Here is a 22828-nt window from a genome sequence, read left to right on the forward strand (position 1 = left end):
CACATGCCCCCCAAACCCTAAAGCTCTATTTACCTTAATCGGTTTTCCTTGGAAAGTTTTCACTTCTTCTCTAAGATATCTGTAAGCCTTTAAAAAAGTAAGCACAAAGTTTGTCAAATGCAATTTGACCAAAGCAAATTTGTTTTGACAGGCTAAGGCTAACAATCATTCTTAAATTGTCTGCTGTTACACTATACAAAACCCTCATACATGATCTCCATTTGGTAAAATTTAAGTTATCACTCCAGAAGTGCTCCAGAAACATTTACACAAGATTTTAATTCTTACAATCAAAGCATTTCATTTGGTAATATCCATTTTCTTAGTACAAAAAGTTATAGGTTTGGCCAGAAAGGCAGTATATGTTAACAAGGTGAAAGTGTTACCTTGTTATGGTACACCAAGTGATAAAGTGGGTATTAGCCAAGGGGAATCACAGAATGGTAGGGTTTGGAAGAGACCTTTAGAGGTCATCTAGTCCAACCCTCCTACTAAAGCAGGTTGATCTAGACTACACAGGAACACATCCAGGTGGCTCTTGGAGACCTCCAGAGAAGGAGCCTTCACACCCTCCCTGGGCAGCCTGAGCCAGGGCTCCCTCACCTGAGCAGTGAAATAGTTTCTCCTTATGTTTAAATGGAACTTTTTGTGTTCCAGCTTATTTCCATTACCCCCTGTCCTGTCACTAGATACAATAGGAAAAAAAGTGATGTCCCAACCTCCTGACACCCACCATTTAGATATCTGTAGATATCAATGAGATCCCTCCCACAGTCTCCTCCAGACTAAACAGCCCCAGATCCTGCAGCCCTTTCTCATAAGAGATGCTCCAGTTCCCTGATAATCTGGGTGGCATTACTGCTTATAGAAGTTCAGGTATTTTTCAATTCTCACGTTTGCAATACAGTCTACAATTCAATCTACTCTCATCCCACTCTTGTTTATTGTTAAATTCTAAAATGCTTTAAAAAAAAGCGTTACCTGCTGTGCATCGGCTTCTGATTCAAATGTGATGAACCAATTGTCGTTATAGGCAAACTCACAGTTGATAAACTTAGGCAAATTATCTCCTTTGAAAAGTGCTTCAACCTCCTAAGGAAAGTGGTTTTGACAAGGAGGGAAAGAAAACAGTGGGAAGAAAAAAAAAAAAAAAAAGATGGACAGAAGAAACCATCAATTTTAAATGCAGAGCTCTGGAACTCAAGGTTAAGACAGAAAGCACTTTTGTGCTTACAAAAGAGAACTGAGAACTTCAGACCACCTGCAATGGTTTTAGCTCTCTCCAGTCTCCCTGCTAGCTAGAAGGAATTCAAACAAGTGCTGTCAAAGGCCATACTGCAAGTTGCCTGCTGCCTTTATAGCAAGGGAGATAAGCTATTTAGGCCTGAAAGAAACACATTTGGCATCAGATGCAAAGCAAGGTCTATTTCTCTCATTTCCAAAACCACTGAGCCACACAGAAACCTGTGCCTACTGCATGGGACATGAGAACTTCACTCTTTCAGCAGAACCCTGAAGATACACTTAAATTCCAAGTGTCTACAGACTGATGTATTTGAAACAGGTTCAATGTTACCTCAAAACCAATCAGTGAGTTTCTACAGAAAGAACACACTTTGGACTTGACATTTGTTTTAAACCATTTGCATATTATGAATTTTGTCACAGAGTTGAGGGAAGCAGCATCAAAAAGCAATGCAACTCAGGAGGCCTTACAGGATCTTGGAATTTGCTGCTTAAATAAAAGCTTACCATGCTATGCCAGAAATCTGGCCAGTTAAATCTACACTTTCCAATCTGGTGAATTTGATGTACAAAACACTTGTATAAAACATTATGTATAAAGCACTTAAAACAATTTAAGACCATTTGTTCTTAAAATAAAGACTTCTCAGAACTTTGTTAAGCATTTAACACTGATGACCCAGTAGTATTATATCCAACTTGACAAACTGATGACAACAAAATAACCTCATCAAACTATAATATTAGAAGCTAGACAGTCTTCAAAAGGTTACACTTCATTTAGAAAGGTAAAAGCAGCTGGTGCTTTAAAGGATGTATACAGCACACCTCACTTCTCTCCAGTTCCTTTAGCATTTTCTTTCATGCTGCTGTTTATTACAACCACTTTATTGTAAGTTTCTAAACTACAGTAGTACTTTTAATTTCTGTATGAAGACTATCAAGAAGAGCAACTCTTTCAGGACCTTTATTCTTCCTTGTAAAACCAAACAGAAGGGAAATTAAAATACCTACTTGACATGAAGAATCTCAGCCTTCTTTTTCAAAATGCAAGATAGTTTAATCAATGGCCCATGCATTTTTTTCTAGTCTTTCCACTAGTCATAGTCCCAGCTACGTCAGAGTTGCATTGAATACCTTTCAAAGAACCAAGTTCTCCACTCTTGCACTCATTCCATAAGCCAGTGGAGATCCTTACCAACTGGCTGACACTTCTACTCTAAGCATTATGGAAATGTTTGCAAAGTTTTAAGTACTTAAACCTGACAAGCTTCGAGCTGTACCAGTGACATTTTCTATTCTAAGACTTTCCTTCCCAAACTAACAACGTACTAAGAAGTGTGGCATGTTTACAGAAACGCAAAATAAATTCAAATTCCAAAACCTAAGGTTCTTGACTGAACAATTAAACACTTACTTCAATAGGGGTAGATTCAGGTACTTCACGTAAAATCACAATGCACCGATTCTGATTTGGCCGCACTTTTTCTCCCTTCTCATCCACTTGTACTAAAGGCAACGCTGTGAGACAAAGCAAAGATGTGTTTTAGATGTTATCAATCCCAATAGCTTTGTGCACCAAAAGATGCTATAGATATGGTTTTACAATGTAAAGCTTTTTTGTGCTAATATTCGAAACTACTTGAAATTTAAGAAAGAAGCAGAAGATAATTGGGGATACTTTCAGACATGTGAAATTGAGCAGACATGTTTCTCCACATTCTTGCAGACTAAAAAATCCCAGTTAATTAGTTTTTTATTCTAAGGCATATATTGAATCATGTTCTTTTTTGATTTTTACCTTAGTGGTAATATACAGTAGCCTTTTCTGATAATTTAGTCATACAATACCAGGCTGGAAGGGACCTCAAGGTTCATTTCATCTGACCTTTCTTGGCCAAACTATGGTCTAGATAAGATGGCTCAGCACCCTGTCCAGCTGGATGTTAAAAGTGGGGAATGTACCACTGTGCTGAGGAGATCATTCCAATGTCTGTTTTTTCACTTTGTCAGTTTTCCTCGTGTCCAATTAGAATCTCACCAAGAATAACTTGTAACCATTACCCTTCATCTCTGTAAAAAGGTAACTCTCCATCTTCCTTGTAGCCATCCTTCAAAGTACTCTTAACATGATGATAAGGTCTCCCCTAAGCTCTCTTTTCTAAAGGCTGAACAAATTCAGTTCTCTCAGCCTTTCCTCATACGGCAGGCTTCCCTGTCCTTCGATCACCTTTGTGGCCCTTGTCTGGACCCTTTCTAGACTGTCCACATCTTTTTTGCAGGGACAAAAAACTGTGTGGGCTGATAAATGCTGAGCAGAGTGAGATAAATGACTACATTATCTCTGCTAATGATGTCCTTGTTGATGCAACTCAGTATTCTGCTACCTTTCTTTGATGCAGCAGTATACTGTTCATACTGAGCTTCTTGTCCACCAGGACCTCTAGGTCCCTTTCCGCAGAGCTTCTCCCTGGCTAGGTAGATACCAGCCTGTGCTGCTGCTTCTTTCCTTGGTGCAAGACCTTATATTTGTCTCTTTTGAAGTTCATCTTTTGAGTCTCATTAGCTTGCTCATCCAGCCTATTCAGGTCTTTCTGCAGGGTTGCTCTCCTTTCTCAAATATCCATTTCCCCATTCAAATTGGTATCATCAGGGTACGTTATCAGGGTACACTTGATCTCATCATCCAGATCTCTTCAGATATTAAATAGTATTAGGCTCAATACTGATACCTGCAGGATCTCACTTGTGACAGGCTGCCAGTTTGAAAAGGAGCTGCTGACCACCACCCTCTGGGTGCAGCCTGTCAGTCAGTTCCCCACCCACCAGAGAGATCACTTGCCTAGACAACAACACATCATTTTCTTTAACAGGAGGCTGTGAGAAATGGTACCAAAACCCCTGGAGAAATCCAGGTAGACCAATGTTCACCACTCCCACCATCTCAATCAAGTAAGTTATTTCGTCACAGAAAGCAACTGGCTTTGTCAAACATAGTTTCCCCTTGGTTAATCCATGCTGCCTTTTCCCAGTCACACGCTACATTTGACTTAGGACAGCCTCGAGGAGGATTCGTTCCATAACATTCTCATGGACTGAAGTAAGACTGATGGGACTATAATTTTCTGGATCCTCCTTTAATCCCTTTTTGTAGATGGCAGTGACATCAGCCTTCTTCCAGTCTTCTGGGACATTCCTCAGCCTCCAACTTCTCAAAGATAATGGAGCGGCTTTGCAACAATGTCAGTCAGCTCTCAACATCCTCAGGTGGATATTGTCAGGACTAATTGATTTGTAGGGGTTAAGCTCCTGTAATAATTCACATATCACTTCCTTCTTAACTGGAGGTGGGTCTATGTTTGCATCAACTGGGACTTTTGCTCCCGTGGCCTGGGTTCCAACAGTGCTGTCTTTAATACAGGTGAAGAAAGTGTTAAGAACTGCCTCTTCAGAAAGGTTCAGTTGTTGGTGACTAATTCACCTCGTCTGTTTAACAACTAGCCAATATTTTACTTCCGTCTGCTTGTTGTTTACGTACCTGAAGAACCCGTTCTTGCAGATTTTTACATCTGTGGCCAATTTCAATGGAGCTAAGCTTTTGCTTTTCTAACTGCATCTCTGCGCACCCTAGCAAGGCCCTTGTAGTTCTCCACAGGTATGAGTCTACTTTTCCATCTCAGGTACACCTCTCTTTCAGTTTTGAGCAGACTCAGAAGCTCACAGTTAATCTTGGGGGTCTCTGACTCCGCCTACTTCCTTTACCTTTATAGGGGGTGAATTGGTTTTGGGCTTCCAGGAAAGTGTTCTTGAAACACTGCCAACACTTGCTAGCTCCTTTATCCTCTATGGAAAGTTCCCACAGAACCTTCCTCACAACTGAGCTCTGAGTGAGATCAGATTTGCTCCTCCAAAATCTAAAACCTTTGTCTTACCACTAACTTTCAGTGTGCTCATCAGGATCCTAAACTCCACAACACGGTGATCACTACAGCCAAGGCTACCACTAACTGAGATACATAGCAGGTTTTCTGGGTTTGTGAGCAGCAAGTCCAGCAGTCCCTCATTCTTGGTTGGACACATCTAACATTTGTATGAGGAAGCAGTCCTCTGTGCACTCCAAGAATGTGATGGATGATGTGAGTTTCTGTCTTGTTCTTCCAACAAATGTCTGGGTAATTGAAGTCACCCTGAAGAACCAGGTTCTGTTGAAACAAAGCTTCCTTAAGTGAACCAGAAATTGCTTCATTGGCCTTATTGTCTCGGTTTTGAGGTTGGTAGTGAATATCTACTGCAAGATCCCCTTTGGAGACAATCCCTCTGATATTGACCCAGAAGGACTCAATAGGGCTTCCGTAACTGCGGTAGTTAACTCCTATACATTCACGGTTCTCCTTAACATAGGGCTTTCTCTTCCTCCTCACCTGTCCTTATGAAACAGCCTATAGCCATCTATCACAATCATCCAGTCATGTGAAGTGTCTCACCATGTGCCACATAACTCATTTACACATTACTCCATACTCCAAATGTGAAGCAGCTTTGATAAAACTGCAGTCCTATAATTGTGATGGTCTAAAATGGAAGCTGTTGCTCTATCTAATACTTTACAGAAAAAGGATGTCATTTTATTGTAATTTGTAACAACAAAAAGGAAGAAAGATTGAAAATCTGGATTAGTAGTCCTACAGCAATAATCAAAATGCTTTCTAGCATTGAGGGATTTTTACTTACATCTCAGCACTTCAACAATCAAATCCATATCAGTACTGAGTTTCTTGACATGATCAAGGTTTGCTACTGTCATTATTGGCACATACTGATCACTGTCCATCTGTGATATAAGGTACATGTCACTGGCAAGATTTTCTCTGACAGGAGAGAAAAAAAAAGGGGAAATGTCAGCAAATTGCCAATAAACTTGAAACAAAATACTCATAACATAGTAGAAAGACTCCTACACTAAATTGTTTTCAACATTTTTACCCACTCCCCAGTCCATTTAACTACTATATTTTACCTCCTAGAAAACATTAAAATGTCTTTCTTTCCTTCATGCAACAGTATCTGCAACTTCCTGTTCAGGCAGCATGTTATCTCCACAAACCTGTCATATTGGTAGGAGTTTGCTACTTCAAATGACCACTGACTGTAACTGGTTATGCAGGAATATACAGATTAGTTGTTGTTCTAGGTTATTAAGATGTGTATTTAGGATGGCTTTATCTAGACGTAAGCACTGAGATTAAGTACAAGTGAACCTTTGATCATCTTGCATCAGTTACTGGAGTGTGTATGATTCAGAGCCCTTAATTTTTTTCTAAATTTTCTAAACTCTTTATCAATGCAAATTTAGAAATAATTATCAGCTGAAACAAAGCTTTCCAAATGGCTTCAGTTACTCAGTTCTAATTTACAAAAAATTAGTAACAGGCATAAAAATTCCCCTGAACTACAATTGCTTGTAACTATTCTCACTTCGAACAATGTATTTGCTAGTTTATGTTTTAGGTCCAGAAGTTTCATGTAAGCTGTAAGAGGCACATCAATACAATACTTGAATTTGTGTGTTACCTGAGTTTAAGTGACCAGCTGAGAAATATAACAACACATATCCCAAGTTAAGTACTGGATATAGTTAAGTTATCCTCCAGTTTGCTACATTCAGGTATATACATACCTAGATAAACAGAATTCCAGTGTTTTTTTCAGTAATTCTCGTAAATCTTCCTGACCTTCTGGCTGCAACTGTTCGTTTCCACCTAAGAATTAAAATGTTAAAAACTTACATCTGCTGTATTACACAATAGGTATTTTGATCAAGGCATCATGTCTATTACTGGCTGTATAATTAGTAACAAATTTTCAAACTCAATAAATGTTCATTGTATACTTGTTAACTTCCCACCAAAATTGGAATGCTTTTTACTTAAGACAGAAAAGAAAAAACATGTCTGACTTCACTTGTTAAATTTTTTCCTCCCAATATATAAAAGATATGAAGCATTTTTTGAAGGGCTACTACAATTATATCTCAAAGTAAATATTGAGCTGATTTAGCTCACATATCTGTCTTCCAGCCTTAGGAAACTAATCAATTTCTAGCTGACTAAAGTCTGACTAACACAGCTGACTAATATAACAAGCAAGCACCGTATTAATGGAGGCACTTTGTACAGCTGGCCTTAATCTAAGTTCCCAGCACTAATTCAGAAAAAGGAGGTTTTTAAAAACCTACTTATGAAATATCAGCAGATATCCAATCAATTAACAGATGTGTGATCACCAAATCTCTTGGTTGACAATTTTTTTTCTTACACCTGAAAGTTTCAAAATTATCACATGGAAAACACTAACTTCATTTAAATTTAGATGCAATATACTACAGCCAGTTGAGGGTAAAAGAATTGTGTCAGTGGGAGAACTGTTTAAAGATCAGAAGTTTAGTGTGACTTTTAGAGATTTACAAAACATTTGGTAATGTGTTATACAATTAGGGTGAATGTGTAAATTATGGTGAAGTATTTTTTCAACTATTATGCTCTATATGCTTCCCTTCTTCAGTAACTTTCATCCTTTCCTTTAGCTCTCCTTGAACTCTTCTTCCTAAAATAACCTGTAATTTCCTCTCACTGTTTTGTCCTTCACATGTGGTAATCTGATGCAGATAATGCCAACTACACGAGGTCCCTTCCAACTCCCACCATTCTGTGATTCTCTGATATGTACTAGCTACCATTTCCTTTTCCCATCTCCTCTTTCTTCCTTGCCCAAAACCTAGTGAACATGAAAATTATATGTATTATCAAAAATAATCATTAAAAAATAAAAATCAGATTCCAGAATTGGGACTGCCTACGTTAGTATTCATCAAGTGAGAAAGATCCAAACTGCTTTTTACACTACCATTTGACTCTAACTATTTTGGCCACGCAAGGACAATTTCCCAAGTTCCAACACTAAGCTGAGGAACATCATTCCCTTCTGGAGTGATAGGCACTATTAACATAATTTCCTACTTCTCAATCAGTTATTATTTCATATTCTCTAATAGTACCCTTAAGTAAAACGGTCAAAGAGAACATTCAGTTTTCAACACAAGGGATGATGCCACAACTGTGTCTAATTTCCGTTGTCTTGATTTCCAACTGTTACAGATGCTATACTAGTCATTTTAAATACATGATATCAGTCAGCTAAGCACGATGTTCAAGGAGCAGACCTCTCATGAATATCAAGAAACATCCAGCGGATTTTCCTCTTTCTTAACCCTGATGTCAGTTCAAGTAGTAATCCTATGTGCATCTTGCAGACTTTCTGTCCCTTTCAGTGACATATAAGCATACACGAATCTATGCTAGTTTCCAGAAATTTCTTACAACATGCCATCTGGTATAGGCTACAGCTAACAGCAATTGCATAAAAAAAAAAATTAAATAATGAATGTCCATTAAAAGAGAATACAAATAAATTAGACTAAAGTGGTGCTTACTTTAGCATTTTAAGTACAAGACTGATCTTTCTACACTTTAACAATAATACTTGAGACAAGCAGTATGTGAATTTCACTGCAGTAACCTGACCCAACTAGAAACATGCAGATTTATAGATGGATATCTGTGTTTGCACTATGGACCTTCATTCAGAATAATATTTCAGAAAGCAATACTCAGCTGTATCCAGAACTTCGATCAGTTCTGTGGAGTACCTCATAAGGCCTATACTCCAATAGCAGTAGACTGGTTTCCAAATATGTCTACACCCGATATCAAAACAGACAGGAGTTTTTGGGGTCTGTTTACAGAACACATATTTTGAACATTAATAAACACATACTGTTTATTTTCTTGGTTTTAGGGTTTTCTTTAACGGATGCTCAAAATGTATTACTTGTTGGTTTTGTTCATGTTTTTTTAAACGAAGTCCAAGCAAATAGTTGTTTTGTCTCTTACCTGTCTGGGTGGTTTCATGCATAGACTCATACTCAGAATGATCAAGAGCCAAAGGGTTCATATCTGTCTGGTCTGACACTGAAACAACTGGTGATGGCTCCTGCAGCTCTGTCAGCACTGCATTCTGATGCTTTTTGTCCCCATCACCATTGGCATCCAGACCTGCAGCAGAGATGACCACCACACTCAAAAAGCATTCCTGCTCATCACAGTAACACTATAGTTAAAACTAAATCTAGAGTTGCTTACGTATTTGCATTCATTTTTTAAAAGGGAATTAAAATTGAGAGAGTTCTGCACTAAATTTTACCTTTTTCTTGAATAACAGCTAGAAACTCTTATTCATACCTTCTTTACAAGAATCTGGAGGTTGGTCAGGTATTTCTTCCCACGTTTTGCTCACACTACCATCAGTGGCACCACTTGCTTCCAAGTGTAACATATGATTTCCCCACACCTTTGCATTAGGATTTAACTCGGAAACCTTGGTTGACTCCTAGAAAAAGAAGTTTCTTTGATTATACACTTTGTGGATGCACAGCACACATCTGTGCATATAGATGTAAGGTTTCAAATAATGGAATAAGATGTCTAACTCAAGCCTTTTTTCACAGCTGAATACATTAACTGAATTGCCATCCCATACTAGTTCCAGGTACAAAAGATGACCAAATTGTGCAGCACAGAACTCATTTCCCTGATTAAGAATCCCTAGAAAAGGCTAGCCAAGGAGAGCATATTACAACAAACACCTCATTCTTCGCTTTTGACAGATTAATTGAACCTGCACTTGTCCTAGACTTCAGTCAGTTCTCCAATGTACAAGTTATGTTAGTGTTGACTGGATCATTACTGTAAATGTTTCTGTGAACTAACATTAAAAAAACAAAGAAAATATAAATGCACAGGTTTGGGTTTTTTCCTGGACTTTATATACATATATAACAGCTTTAAGGAAGTGTTATGGAAAATTAAAGCAATGAGATGTGCATGACTTGTACTATTTTTTTCAAGAGAAAAAACAAAGCATTAACAAAAATTTAAGTAACTTTTCCCTAGGCAGGACAAAAAGAATGGTCTAAGATGATTTAACTGGATCTGGTAATTCAATCTCCTTTAACCTGGATTGGAAGTGGACACATTTAATGGTCATATATGGTTATATATAATCATTATATAAATGGCTATATTTGTGCTTCGGAGAGATCGCTCTCTGCAGTGCCAACATCCACAGTACTTTTTTGATAGTAACATGAGACAGTTTTCTCTTGTTTTGCTAATCTTTGAGCAAAACACATCTAAGTTATTCCATACTCAGAATATCTTTGGTATGTTTTAATATGATGATTATACTAGGAAATAGTATTGCTCATGAAAATATATACTAAAAAAGCTCATTACAATTTGTTTTGTGAATTTAAGGATGCTAGGAACATTACAGAGTTTGAGACAAGACACTTCAAAATTTCATGAAGCCAATTACTCTGTAAATACATGCACTCAGTCATTACCGTAGTGCATAGAAAACATGTCAAGAAGGTAAAAAGAGCTAAAGAATCTCAACTTAAACACATTTACTGAATGACAATGAAAAGACTTATAAGAAGTGGAACTGTTGAATGTAACTACTTGAATAGTAAGGATTTGTGATTTGGACTAGATCTCTGGAGGTCCCTTCCAATTCTTCCATTCTATGATTCAAAGATGACAGCAAGTTCCATCAGTTTCCATTTTTAACGTAAAATGTTCCCCCAGGAGATAACAAACTTAGCCTCTAATACAATTTACTGCCAGTCCTACAACTGCTGGGGAAGGTCAAAGCAGCTGCTGTAACACTGTTGGGGCAGAGAACAATACTACGCACTGCTCTGCTCAGCAGGGAAGGCAGAGCAGCAGCTGCTGCAGGTTGGCTTTGTTTCTCTTAGCCCAGCTAGCCAAGATCCAGTCTAGCTCACTCCTCAGGCTTCCCCTGCAGCCACTCCTTTCTACAGCACTTCAGAAGATCTTCTCCAGAAGCGAACAAAAGGTTTCCTAGTTGCTACCAAGCAAGAACTTCAAGATTTCAGGAAATCCGCAAACATTTCTTCCTATCAGAAGGTAAGGAGCACTACTAACAGTCTTTTCTTTCCACATATTGAAATGTTTATCTCAAGTTCATCTAGGATTGAGAATCTGCAATCAAGATGCTGTGCCCACTGTTTAAACTTTCACACAAGGTAAACAGAAGCACAAAAAAAGCCATAACATTCAGCAGCACTTTTAACTACTACATTCTGTACGGCATTTGGTTTTGCAAAGGAAAGAGAGTGGTCAGTCTCAGGACAAAATAACATAGGATATATTTTAATGAAACCACAGTTTGACACAGCTTATTGCAACTCCTAGTTTCAGTTTTAAGCTTTAACAACAAATGACTTCTGCAGAATACTTACAAATTCTTTATCTTGCCATCCCCAAGTACCAACATTTTCTGGTGTTAGCAGCTGATACCGGTTTCTTCTCACTGCATATGAAGCACCTGTTAAATTCTCAGATGCATTCTGGAAGTTTTCACTAACTATACATAGTCTGTCATTCTTCATGGTATTGTTAGAAAACATATTATTCCATAAAAAGCCCATCAGATATTCACCATTACCAGCAGTAAAGGTGTCGGGAAACAGTTGATTTGTCCAATCAGCATTGCCAGCCTGAAGACTGATGAAATGTGACCATATTTCAGCTTTGGGATTTTGTCTGTCCAGTTCATAGGAGTGCTCTAGGTCACTCGATACGTCTTGCAACAGATCTAACACACACCGCTCACCGCCTCGCTGAAATCCTGCGGCACCAGGACAGACACTGTGTATTTCATAGGAAGGAGTAGCAGCATATTTGTCTACCTGCTCTGGGTCAACAAAAACTCCATGCTCTTTGTTTGATAAAATCTCATGATCTGACTGCATTTGTTCCCAACTCACAGTCAAGTCATTCATTTGAGTATTTAACATGTAACTGGTGGTTTTCACTTCAGTAGTCTTGGCTTCTAACTGTTTTAAATTCCCCGTGGTAAAAGCTTCTATACTCCCAGTTGACATACTAAAACCAGTGAGGATCTCCTCCTTTGGGTGGATGATGACACACTGTTTTACTTGAGCCTGAAGATTACATTCATTTAAGTCACACACACTTTTTTCATGAATTTCTGATCCTACTTTGGTCAAAGACTCAACAGAAACTTGGGAGTCCCCAGCCTCTGGCTCTGGACTGGCACAGTGACATAACTCAAGCTCTTCCACTGGTTTATCATGCCCAGGAGAAAATGAATTTTGACATAATGAAGGTAAACAGTTATGGGCTTCATCTAAGAGATTACTGTCATCTTCCAGATTTTTAGTTTCATCTGTGAATTTTAGACTCTTGTATATACAGTTGTCCAAAGCTACAGGTACAGTGGAGTTGGAGTGAGTGCTCTGATTGTGAGTCAAGACTTCATTGCCATTTAAGATGTTTTTATCACAATCAACAATGTTAACACTCAAATTCCCATCTACATTTTCTGCCCTGTTATCGATTGTGTCATTTAGGTGAACTTCAAGTTTTGTCTGTTTTACAGATCCTGTTACATCCCCAGCTCTTTTGGCTGAGTCAGTCACTGCATGCCTTTGACTTTCCACTGCATGGAAGGAACATACATCCTGTTGCTCATCTTGTCTACAATTCATGTCTGTTTTATTCATATCCTCCTGTTCCATAGGCACGGAAGTGTCACTGGCTTTGTTATTTGAACTCAAATCTTTGCATACTTCACCATTACTTCCTGGTGACCCCTGTGAAATCTGAGATTCTAGCTTGTTTTCTTTTAGGAGTATTTCATCTGGGCTTGTGTTACATAATTCATGAGATATCATAGTGCCATCACTTACCCATGACTGAGTTCTGCTCAAGCTACCAGCCTCCTCAAGCATGTCACCTTTTAGCTCAATGATACTCACAGATACATCTTCCTCCATGCCACTGTGGTCTGCAGCTTCAGCTGATGTCCTGTTTTCAGTGCAACCCTTAATTTGAGTTTGAAAATCAGAATTTTCTTCCAAGTGTTTGTGCGTTTCAGTCATATCCAAAGCTTCACAGCTATGCAAAACTGTACCTGTGCATTCCTCTTTATCTTTCAAGACTTCTTCCAAAACACCATTATGGTCACCAGAGTCAGATGCAAATGTTTGGCTATTGCCATACACTCTTTGAAATGGTCCTTTTTCCACATTTGAGTTTACTTCACTGTCTGGTTTTAGGAAGTAACTTTCTTCAACAAGTTTTTCTACATGTTGACTAGCCAAAAAAGAGTCATTTTCTGCTTCTTGTAACTCTAATGATAATTTTAGGTTACTTCTCCTGTTCTCTGCCACCTGTGTAGCATCTATTTCCCTTAAAACACTTGAGGGATGACTGCCTACACCAAATGGTACCATCTCAGCATCATGACTTCCCTCAGTTTTTCCTGAATTACATACTTCAGTGTTTAAGAATACACTGGAAGTACAATCGCCGTGTTTCATGGTTTCTGATTTAGGGCTGTATTGGTCCTCTTCAGTAGCATTTGCAAATTTTAAAGAATCACAAGCTCCATTGCACGATTCATTACAACTGGTAGCACTACCTATGGTATTTATCTCCTCTTGTTCATTCTCAGGGATGACTTCATCATATACTTCCAGTCCTAAGTTATCTGTGATGGTATCATTAGTATTTAACCTATGCACTTGACACCTGTTATCATAAGAAGATTGGATGTCTATGTCACAATACTTCTTTGTTTCCTTTTTCTGCACGTTTGACCTATCCTCTGTTTTATACTCAAACAGCTCTTTCTGTGAATTAAACTTAGCTTCCACTTGTGCCGATTGCTGCATTGGAAATTCCTCACCAGTGTCTAGAGGTCGTGCCATGCTGTACATTCCTTCATCAGTAACAGCTGAGTTATCTATGTCTGCTGCAGTCTCTTCATGCACAGTAGCTGGCAAGTCTTCATCTTCTTTTAGATCTTCAGTATCTACAACACAAATACTATAAAATTCCTTATCTTTTGCATGTTGGTAGTTGTCTACATCAAGATAAGAAAATGTTGGAGACATCTCTCTATATGAACTAGAAACTTTTTGTAGGCTGTCACTCTTGCTGTGTTCAGCATTTACTGTTGTTTCATTCTGCCTTGAATGGTTACTTGTAACTGCATAAACCTCCAGAAGATTTCTATTTAAGGAAATTTCACCCTGTAAGCCTTTGTCTAGGATGTCTGGTACATGTGAAGTAGAAATATGATCAAACAAGCAATGTTCTTCAGCACCTACATTTTCATTATTACTGTTGGTATGTTCTATATTGTTCATATGCTGACCATTACTATTAGATTTTTTAGGTGCCTTTTTTTTACTAACTCTCTTTTCTTCATTTTTCTGCAGATTCTCATAGGTACCAGAGACCTTCAGAAGGTGTCTAAAGGAATTAAAAAAGCTAAAAGGTCTGTCATACGCTCTCCTAGAGCTCTCACAGGGAGTATTCTCCATGCTTTTGTATGATGGGTATTTTGGTTTTCTATCCCAGAACCCAGATTTAGAATTTGATGCTGTGCAATCGTCACTACAAACACGTTCAATGTCAACGGTTGCAACTGCCCCATTAACTGTCCTTCCCACTGTATGCATATCCTGGCTTTCCACAGTTCCAAAAATTGAAGATAAAGTTTTACTTATCCTTGACTCTGCTGCTTCCTCTTCCACAGATTTTTGTAACAAGACGGTTTTCTCCTCATTCGTGCTGTTACTCAATTCTTTACTGAAGCAGCAGCCCATGTTGAAGAAGTAGAGTCAGAGGAATCTTCTCATTGCAAACCACCTTCCTCTATGCACTAAACTAACTTTCTGCTGCTACTGAGGAGACAAGCCAGCACCCAGCTGCCAAAAATAGCACACTGAAACCATGCAAGGGTTCATATGTCATTGCCACTCAAAGTCGAAATCACAGTTGCTGAGCAATGTTTTAGTATTTCATCATATACACGGTGATATACCAGCCAAATAATTCTCCTAATGAGATTACAGTCTACTTACATGTATTATGAACTTCCATTGTTTAATTTCCTGAAGAGTCTCCGTCATTCAAATCATTTAAATATTTAAAGGACATCTTTCATAATCTCCACACGTGCCAAAAAAACTGCTTGTCTTCGTATTTAATACAGTTCCTGCTTTCTATGCACAGAAAAATGCATTCTGGCTTCAGGTGTTTAAATCTGATTTGAAGATTACACTAGTGGAAGCTATTAGATCAAATACATTTCGGTCCATTTTCTCCTCTTGTCCCTTCCCCCAGAGCTGAACCTACACCAAGATTACTTCTTTAGGAAAACGAAGCTAAAGATAGATAAGACCTCATGTATTCCATTCAGCAGTCATTGTACGTTATCAGAAGCTAATTCTGTTCCAAGCCTTTTTTTTTTAAATTCATAATCTGCATGAAAAAAAAAACGTAACCCCTCAGTGATTTACAGTACTGGAAAGGGCTTTGAGATCATCTAGCCACCTCATGGTACTGTGCCAGAATTGATCATGCAAAACCTCCAAAAAACATGTATTCTTTTACCCCAAACAACAAAACAAAAACATCACCAAAACAAAAAAGGCTGATGCATTTAAATGGTAGTTTGACTAAACAGTACTTCTTTAAGAAGTCTGTTCCCAGTGTAAGTTTTCTTTGTTGCATGTAAACAAACTTCTTTCTGACACTGAAAGAACATTTTTATACACATATTTACATACTGGAAGACTTCTACTACTGTGAAGTCCCTTCACTTGCTAAAAAAGTGGTTTAACTTCTTAAAAAATAAAAACCCAGTAAAAACACTGAAAACATCCAGCAATCTTTTCTGCTCTAAGCAGTTGTTCTTACACCACTCAAATCTCCTCTCAAATCCATTCAGAGAGCTTACAGACTCTATCACTACAGCACCGCTCCATTACTTCAAATATACTGAAAATACAGAAGAAAGTAAGGCAGAATAGATCCTTAAACTCTATTTCAAACATTCTTCCAGCTGTACATTGAACTGAGCACGATTTGTTCAATTGGTTGTGCAACTTACAGCAAGTTTAATCAAGATGTACTTGAACTAGAGTTTTAAGTTAGCGTGGCAATTTGCCTTTATTCTATTCAAATAGCAATATATAGGTGAATTAAGGCTGACTAAAACATGGCTTTCAACTACCTAGTAAGAGATCTATTTTAATTTCTACTGTAACCTATACTTGCAGGGTAAAGGCTGCTTAACACAGAGAACCATGATCATAGAATCATAGAATGGTAGGGGTTATATAGTCCATTATCATTATTTTTTTGCATGACTGCATTGTGACTTATTTTATAGCTGTTTTCATGGCAAGTCACATAGCCTACGTAAGGCTTAAGACATGATTCAATTTTACCTATGTCACCACAGCCACTTTTTCCTCTCCGTAATCTTTGTCTACTTCTAACAGAAAATCTACTGCTATCATATCAATACAAATAAATGAAGCATCAATTGTTCTTTTATTCACTCATATCAGTCGGTAAACTAAGTTCACCTTTGTTTAGGGTAATGAACCAAAAGAGAAATGAGCATTTTTTGTTTCCTGTTGACACCTGAAGATTGAGGAAAAAAACGATGCTGTGTTGAACCACACTAAGAAGAACCAGTCTAAACTAAAATCAGTTAAAAGATAGTTTAAAAAAGCTTTTGCTATCCCAAACTGTTCACAGTCTTGCAACTACAAGATAGTGCTAAGTAAGTGCAGAAGCACTCTAGAAATTTGAGTGATTCACTTCAGCCTGCACTACAATCAGTATAAATTGCTCCTGTAGTTAGTTACACTAGTAGAATTCACACGTAGCAGCATAAAACAGACCGGAGGTGAATCTCTTAAACAGCATGAAATGCTTCTATTGTCTTCTCTAAGGCTTTTGCAGGATACTTGATTATTTATTCCAAGTAATTTCTCAATTCTGCTCTTCTTTATAAACACTCTGTGTAAACAAAGAAGTGCCAAGCTGTAATACAGCTGCAAATGTAGGATTTTTTTCCCCCCTAAATGAGTATTCTGCTCATAGGGCATACAAATCACAAATAATTAATGTGCTATAGATACTTAAAGACAGGCTACCATATATTTAAATGCCTGAGATTTGTATACATGAAAGCACCATATTGGCTGTCAGTGGAAACATCCTATTCACCATTAATCCTCTAACCATAAACAAACTTGCTGAATTGGCTAGGGAATACTACATTCTCCCTTGCAAATCTGCTTTGAAACTGCGAAGTAAGAAAGGAGGAAGACTACCCTGCCTGCCTCCCCTCATTTTTTCCAATATACATGAATCCTCAGAGTGCCCGCAGATACAGTGTTCCTAAGGACAGCAAACCTGATGCATCATTGCTGCCATCTGCTGCAATTTTTTTTCATCCTCCCATGGGATAAAGTTATTCAACATGCTTGGGTCCAGACTTAAAACTATGCCAAGTCACTCCTCTCTTTAGCATTCCCTGGAACCAAGTACAAGGAGAGGGGGAGGGAGTTACTTATAATAGTTTTTTTCAAGAACTGTCACGAGCAAACAATTCAACTGTTTTTAATGTCAGCATAAAGTCACAGTAATACTTGCAAAATCTGCAACTATTCAGACAACTCCCTCATTAGGTAAACAAATAGCAAGATTTTTCCCCTCTGAGATTTAAGAATTACTAACTACATGCTTTCTACAGAGGAACTAAGTGCCTTTAAGAGATTGACCAGGGCAAAGTCCACTTTCCCAGTGCCTTAACAAGCACTTCTGCTATCAACTAATGGGGAAGAAAATGGGTGAAGCAGTTCAGGCAAGCAGAAATTTCTTCCAGTTTTCTCGTACACTTGTCGTTACGTTCAAAGGCACATTTTGTACTTGTTCCTTTGTTTTTATCTGAGTTCCAGGGATAATTTCTATTTTTAAGCACCTATAGTGCACATTAAGTCATATTTCTCAATACTGTTTACTGTGGGATTTTCTTTAAAAAAAAAATCAACAGCATAAATTGAAGCAAAACCCCACAGAGTTGTTACGCTACATCACCTGGGGCTGGCTGGTTAACTTGCAAGACTCAGGAAGCCTGGCTCAGCTGAACACCACCACCTGACTCGCAAAGTACTTGAACAGACTTTGTGCTTTGCCACTTCAGAGGCCAGCTCAGCTGGGAAGTAGGTTTTGTTTACTCTGGGTTTTTTTCACTCTATACATATATACTTTGTATCTGGCATATTTTTAATCTTCTCAAAGCCTAAGCTTTCACTCTCCATGTAACCAAACCGCTCTGAAGCTATACTTCCATAACTTGAACAATTATTTTCCTTGGCATTTTAGTCCTATGTCCTGCACACACCTACGCAGAAGTCAAGAAGTCAGCATTCTTAGGCGTATCTACCCATCTACTTCATTTCTAAATGTACCTATTCCTTGTCAAGGGTTAAGGGTTTATCCCATCTATAGCCTACAAACCTATGTTTTAAAATATAGTCTACCTTTAAAGTTACAATAGCACAAGTTAAAACAGTCTGATAAGGACTTTCTCAGAATGAATAGCTGTCAATCAGGATACAAAAAATTGCTGTAACGTTATCTGCCTCAAGATTAACAAAAAACCCCCAAACCACCAGAAATATTAACAAATTTAACTATCAAATTTATCCAAGGTAAGAATTTGCTAGGATCCTCTAAAAGTATCTACTTCCAACTTGGAAGTATAAGCTACTATTAACATAAAATCTATGAGGATCCTTAAGCTGTCAACTTCCTTCATTGACTTGCTGAAACTTCTGAACTACTGAAATTCTGCTGTTTGATACCACTAAAATAAGCAAAATTCAATAGAATCTGTACTTGGAAATCAACCGCACTAGGCTTGCAATCAATCAACATTAGGCATTAAATAATATATTATTTAATACAGCCACTTCAAGGCAGAAGAAATAACTCTGTCTCTCTCATCAAGAGAAAACTGTCAATAAACAAGTGAGCTCTGTAGCATTAAGGTAAGCAAGCCTGGAAAGTGATTTCTGAAGATTTCCATCACAACATCAAAACTCCTGTTTTAATTCAGTCACTACTGAATATGTTTCACACTACTAAGTAGAATTCGTGTTAATTTTTATTTCTGTCAAAATAGACTAAAGACTACATTAGGAAAGTTTATTTATTGTTAATATTTAAAGATGTAACAAAATACTTTATTGAATCATTTTGGAATTCAACTAGCATACAGGATCTACAGAGGGGTATCAAAATTTCCCGCAGAAATCCTACAACTTTCCTCCTGAACTGCCACAAAAACACCCAGACTAGGTATCACCAGATCCTAGTACAGCAGCATAGCCAGAACACCTAGGGGAAGTGATGGGAAAGTAACTCAGTAAATGTGTTAAGTTTAAAAACAACAAACCCACAACACACCACAAACACATTCACCCCCAACCTCCTAGCAATCTCACTAGATACCATAGCAGTCTGACGCCATATCAAACCATCAAATACACACTGCAGCAAGGATCACCAGACACAAACCTGTATCTTTATGCAGTCTAGCCCTCTGATGGCAAAGTAATTTAGATACACATGAAACAGCATGTGATTTTCAGTTAACCTGAAGCATGTATTGGCTAAATGCAATCAAGTCAGGACTTCAGAAATTTTTCTCCTTTCTATCACTTTTTGTAAAGATTAGAACGTTGTAATGATTTTAGTTCAGTAACTTTTTTCTATACTCCATAAAGTTTTTCCTCAAACTATAGCCTTATTCCCAAAACTTGCAAGTGAAGTCCTGAAACACTGGCAGCATATATTCATGAAAGCATGTTACTAGGAAAGGGACCATCTTGAAAACAACACTTAACAACATATATTGGCAATGATTCTCATACAACAAAGTGATCTTGGGATGCTGTGCATAGAAGAGTTTGATACCGGTTTAATTTTAAAAACCTTAATAAGCTACAGATCTTTTTTTAATAAACTATTCAGTGAGGGAAAAGCTTTAATCTCAAAAGAATAAGTTACCTGAAAAGCACCATTACAGCACTATGGATACATTCCAAAATATCCAAATTAGTCTCCTCTAGTAAGGAAAAAGCAGACAGATTTTCTGAAGGAAATGGCTACTCTCTCCAAATAAGTGTGAAAGAACAAAAGATTTAGATCCAAGTTTTATAACTTTTATAGCTTTATAACATTTCTAGTGTGCCAAATTAAAAGAACTAGCTTTAATGTGAAGGCTAATCAAACTACCTTTAATACGAATGCACCTACTAAAAGTGTACTGACAGTTTCAAACTTTTGAAGCAAGAGCTTCTTAAGCTTACACACTGTTTCTTGGAATTAATGCTTTTGAGTACAGGAAAAAAACCCCACCAAAATTAAAACACAAAAGCTCCACAAAAGAGGATACAACTTTTTCTTATTCTAACAGACAAACTTCATAACCAAGTAATGTAAATCAGAGCAGAAAAGGATACAAATAAAATAAAAGGAGATGAGGGGAAAATAACCAACAAAATGCCCGTCGGCTTGCTCAGCAAAGAAAAGCACAAGTTTACAGTGTTTTTCCAAAATGCTCTTTAGTGCTTGCTGCAAGGTTAAGTTAAAGCAACAAGTATCTGTTGTTTATTACAGTACAGACTAAGTACCTAGCAGAACACACACTGAAACCAAACCCTTCAAAGATGTCGAAGAGGAAACATTCCTCCCCATAAGCAGTTAATGATCAAAGATGAAAATATGAATACAGCTTACACATAAATCGAGTATTCAGTTTTCCTTAAGACATATGTAACACTTACTGCAACATACATATACACACACTAGTGACTGCTGAATCATCTGCCAAAAGCATCCCATAAAGCAACTTACTGGATCCTGCCGTTGCACAAAAGCAGTAGTACATGCCATTTGGCAGAACTGACTGAGGAAAGTTCCTGTTGCGGAACGCAATTACCTATTGGTATGGGTTTGTACTCTTTCCAGTTACACATGCCAAATGCATTTCTTGCATTTTGCTCACGTGGTAATGTGTGAGCTATAACCGAACTTAAAATTGGTAACACAACTCCTGCATAGTGTAAAAAACCCTGCACCTTCAATGAGCACAAACTATTGTAACTTGCAATTTATTTAAATTCTCTGCAGAGAGGAAAAAAGGTACGTATGGAGAATTAGCCACCTTCAACAGAACTGTTCTAGCATTTTATGTGCAATGCTATCAGCCAATTCTCTCCTAAAATGTTCCAAGATACAATTTGAGTTTTGCTACGTTTCATGCAACACACCAGGGGAATATGTAATTATAGTACTTACTAGATGAGAACCGTCTTTAACTTCTTGTACTTGCTGCACCTGCGGTTCAGCCACAACTTTAGTGTCCTGATCAGAAGTCATGAGCTGTCTGCTTTTTGGCTGCTCAGAGAGAACTTTACTGGTCACCTTTGTAAGCTGCGGAAATAGGAAGACAAAAGATGCTGTAAGTGGTTGTTGAAATTCCTGAGAACTCAGAGCCGTTCCAGACATGCCATGGCGATTCAGACCAAAGGTCCAAAGAAGGTCCACACAACACGGTGAGGATTAAGCATTCAGAGAAAATGTTATGGCAGAAGGGGAGATTAAAGGGATCTTCCAGATACACCCCAGCCCCCTTGCTGCTGGCAGCCTCAAGGGTGCAGGTGAACACTTGCCACAGCACCAGGCAGGGAAATTCCACTGGGAAAGTTTCACTTGATTCTCACCTTAATTATTCAGATTGGTTTTCTAACCATGACTTCTTCATACCACCTGGTAGACTGATTTAATTTATTCAAAAGCATTTGATCACAAATCAACCTTTGTCTTCCACAACTACTCTGACCGTCACCGAATCCTCACAAATTTGAAGCGGCATGTTACAACAGTTCTGCTAAATTAGTAATGCTCAATGAGTTGTTCTGCTCCATCAACCTGAAGTGTTATTTCATTTGATTCGACAAGTAGAAAACTGAGTAGTGTTTTAAAGTCTGATGCAAACTTTGCTTTGAAATTTGAGGCTATTATTTAATACTGTTATTTTTAAAAACATCTGTTCTTTCAGAAAACAACAGAAAAAGTTAATTTGAAGCATGAAGTCTCAGGCAGCAAATGCTGACATGTAAAACCAGGCTAATTTGAAAATTATTGTTTTCTAAAAGTACTACAAGCAAGTTGTAATAAGCTCATTGTGTTACTTATTCACTCAGAAACTCCAGTGCAAAAGAAATTTATTGCCTTCAAGCTGGTGACACTGAACTCCTCCTTAAAAAAGTAAAGTAGATTGCAGCATGTGGAAGGTACCAGAATGACTCCAATCTTCAGCAGCATAACTTTTAGAGCATCTTGACTATAAAGTACAATACCTTCCATGTAATCTCCTCCACATCACTGTATTTCACAATAGACAAAAACTCCTTGAATACATCTCAAAACTTTCAAACAGAATTATGACATTCACCTATGAACTGAGTCAAATGTTATAGAATTATGAAGAAGATATTTTGCCCACAGTTGAGGAAATAAATATATTGACATCCCTG

The 22828-nt window shown here is 37.8% G+C and overlaps 1 protein-coding gene across 4 annotated transcripts in view; it reads right to left on the reverse strand.

The window, feature by feature from the left end:
- LARP4B (La ribonucleoprotein 4B) overlaps window positions 1-22828 on the reverse strand; it is a 59546-nt gene that overhangs the window by 19814 nt on the left and 16904 nt on the right. For 2 of the 4 annotated variants that reach the window (XM_061996757.1, XM_061996758.1), the window contains exons 2-9: window positions 21588-21722; window positions 9543-9690; window positions 9195-9356; window positions 6923-7004; window positions 5977-6113; window positions 2663-2766; window positions 982-1092; window positions 34-87 (exon numbers count right to left, since the gene is read on the reverse strand). In XM_061996757.1, the coding sequence (XP_061852741.1) occupies window positions 34-87; window positions 982-1092; window positions 2663-2766; window positions 5977-6113; window positions 6923-7004; window positions 9195-9356; window positions 9543-9690; window positions 21588-21668 (879 nt within the window). In that variant the 5' untranslated portion in view covers window positions 21669-21722. Of the gene's footprint in view, window positions 1-33; window positions 88-981; window positions 1093-2662; window positions 2767-5976; window positions 6114-6922; window positions 7005-9194; window positions 9357-9542; window positions 9691-11626; window positions 14368-21587; window positions 21723-22828 lie in introns of those variants that run through there. The other 2 variants (XM_061996755.1, XM_061996754.1) reach the window with 1 other exon arrangement.

The sequence above is a fragment of the Colius striatus genome, chromosome 5 (genome assembly GCF_028858725.1).
Source record: "Colius striatus isolate bColStr4 chromosome 5, bColStr4.1.hap1, whole genome shotgun sequence".
NCBI classification, from domain to species: Eukaryota; Metazoa; Chordata; class Aves; order Coliiformes; family Coliidae; genus Colius; species Colius striatus.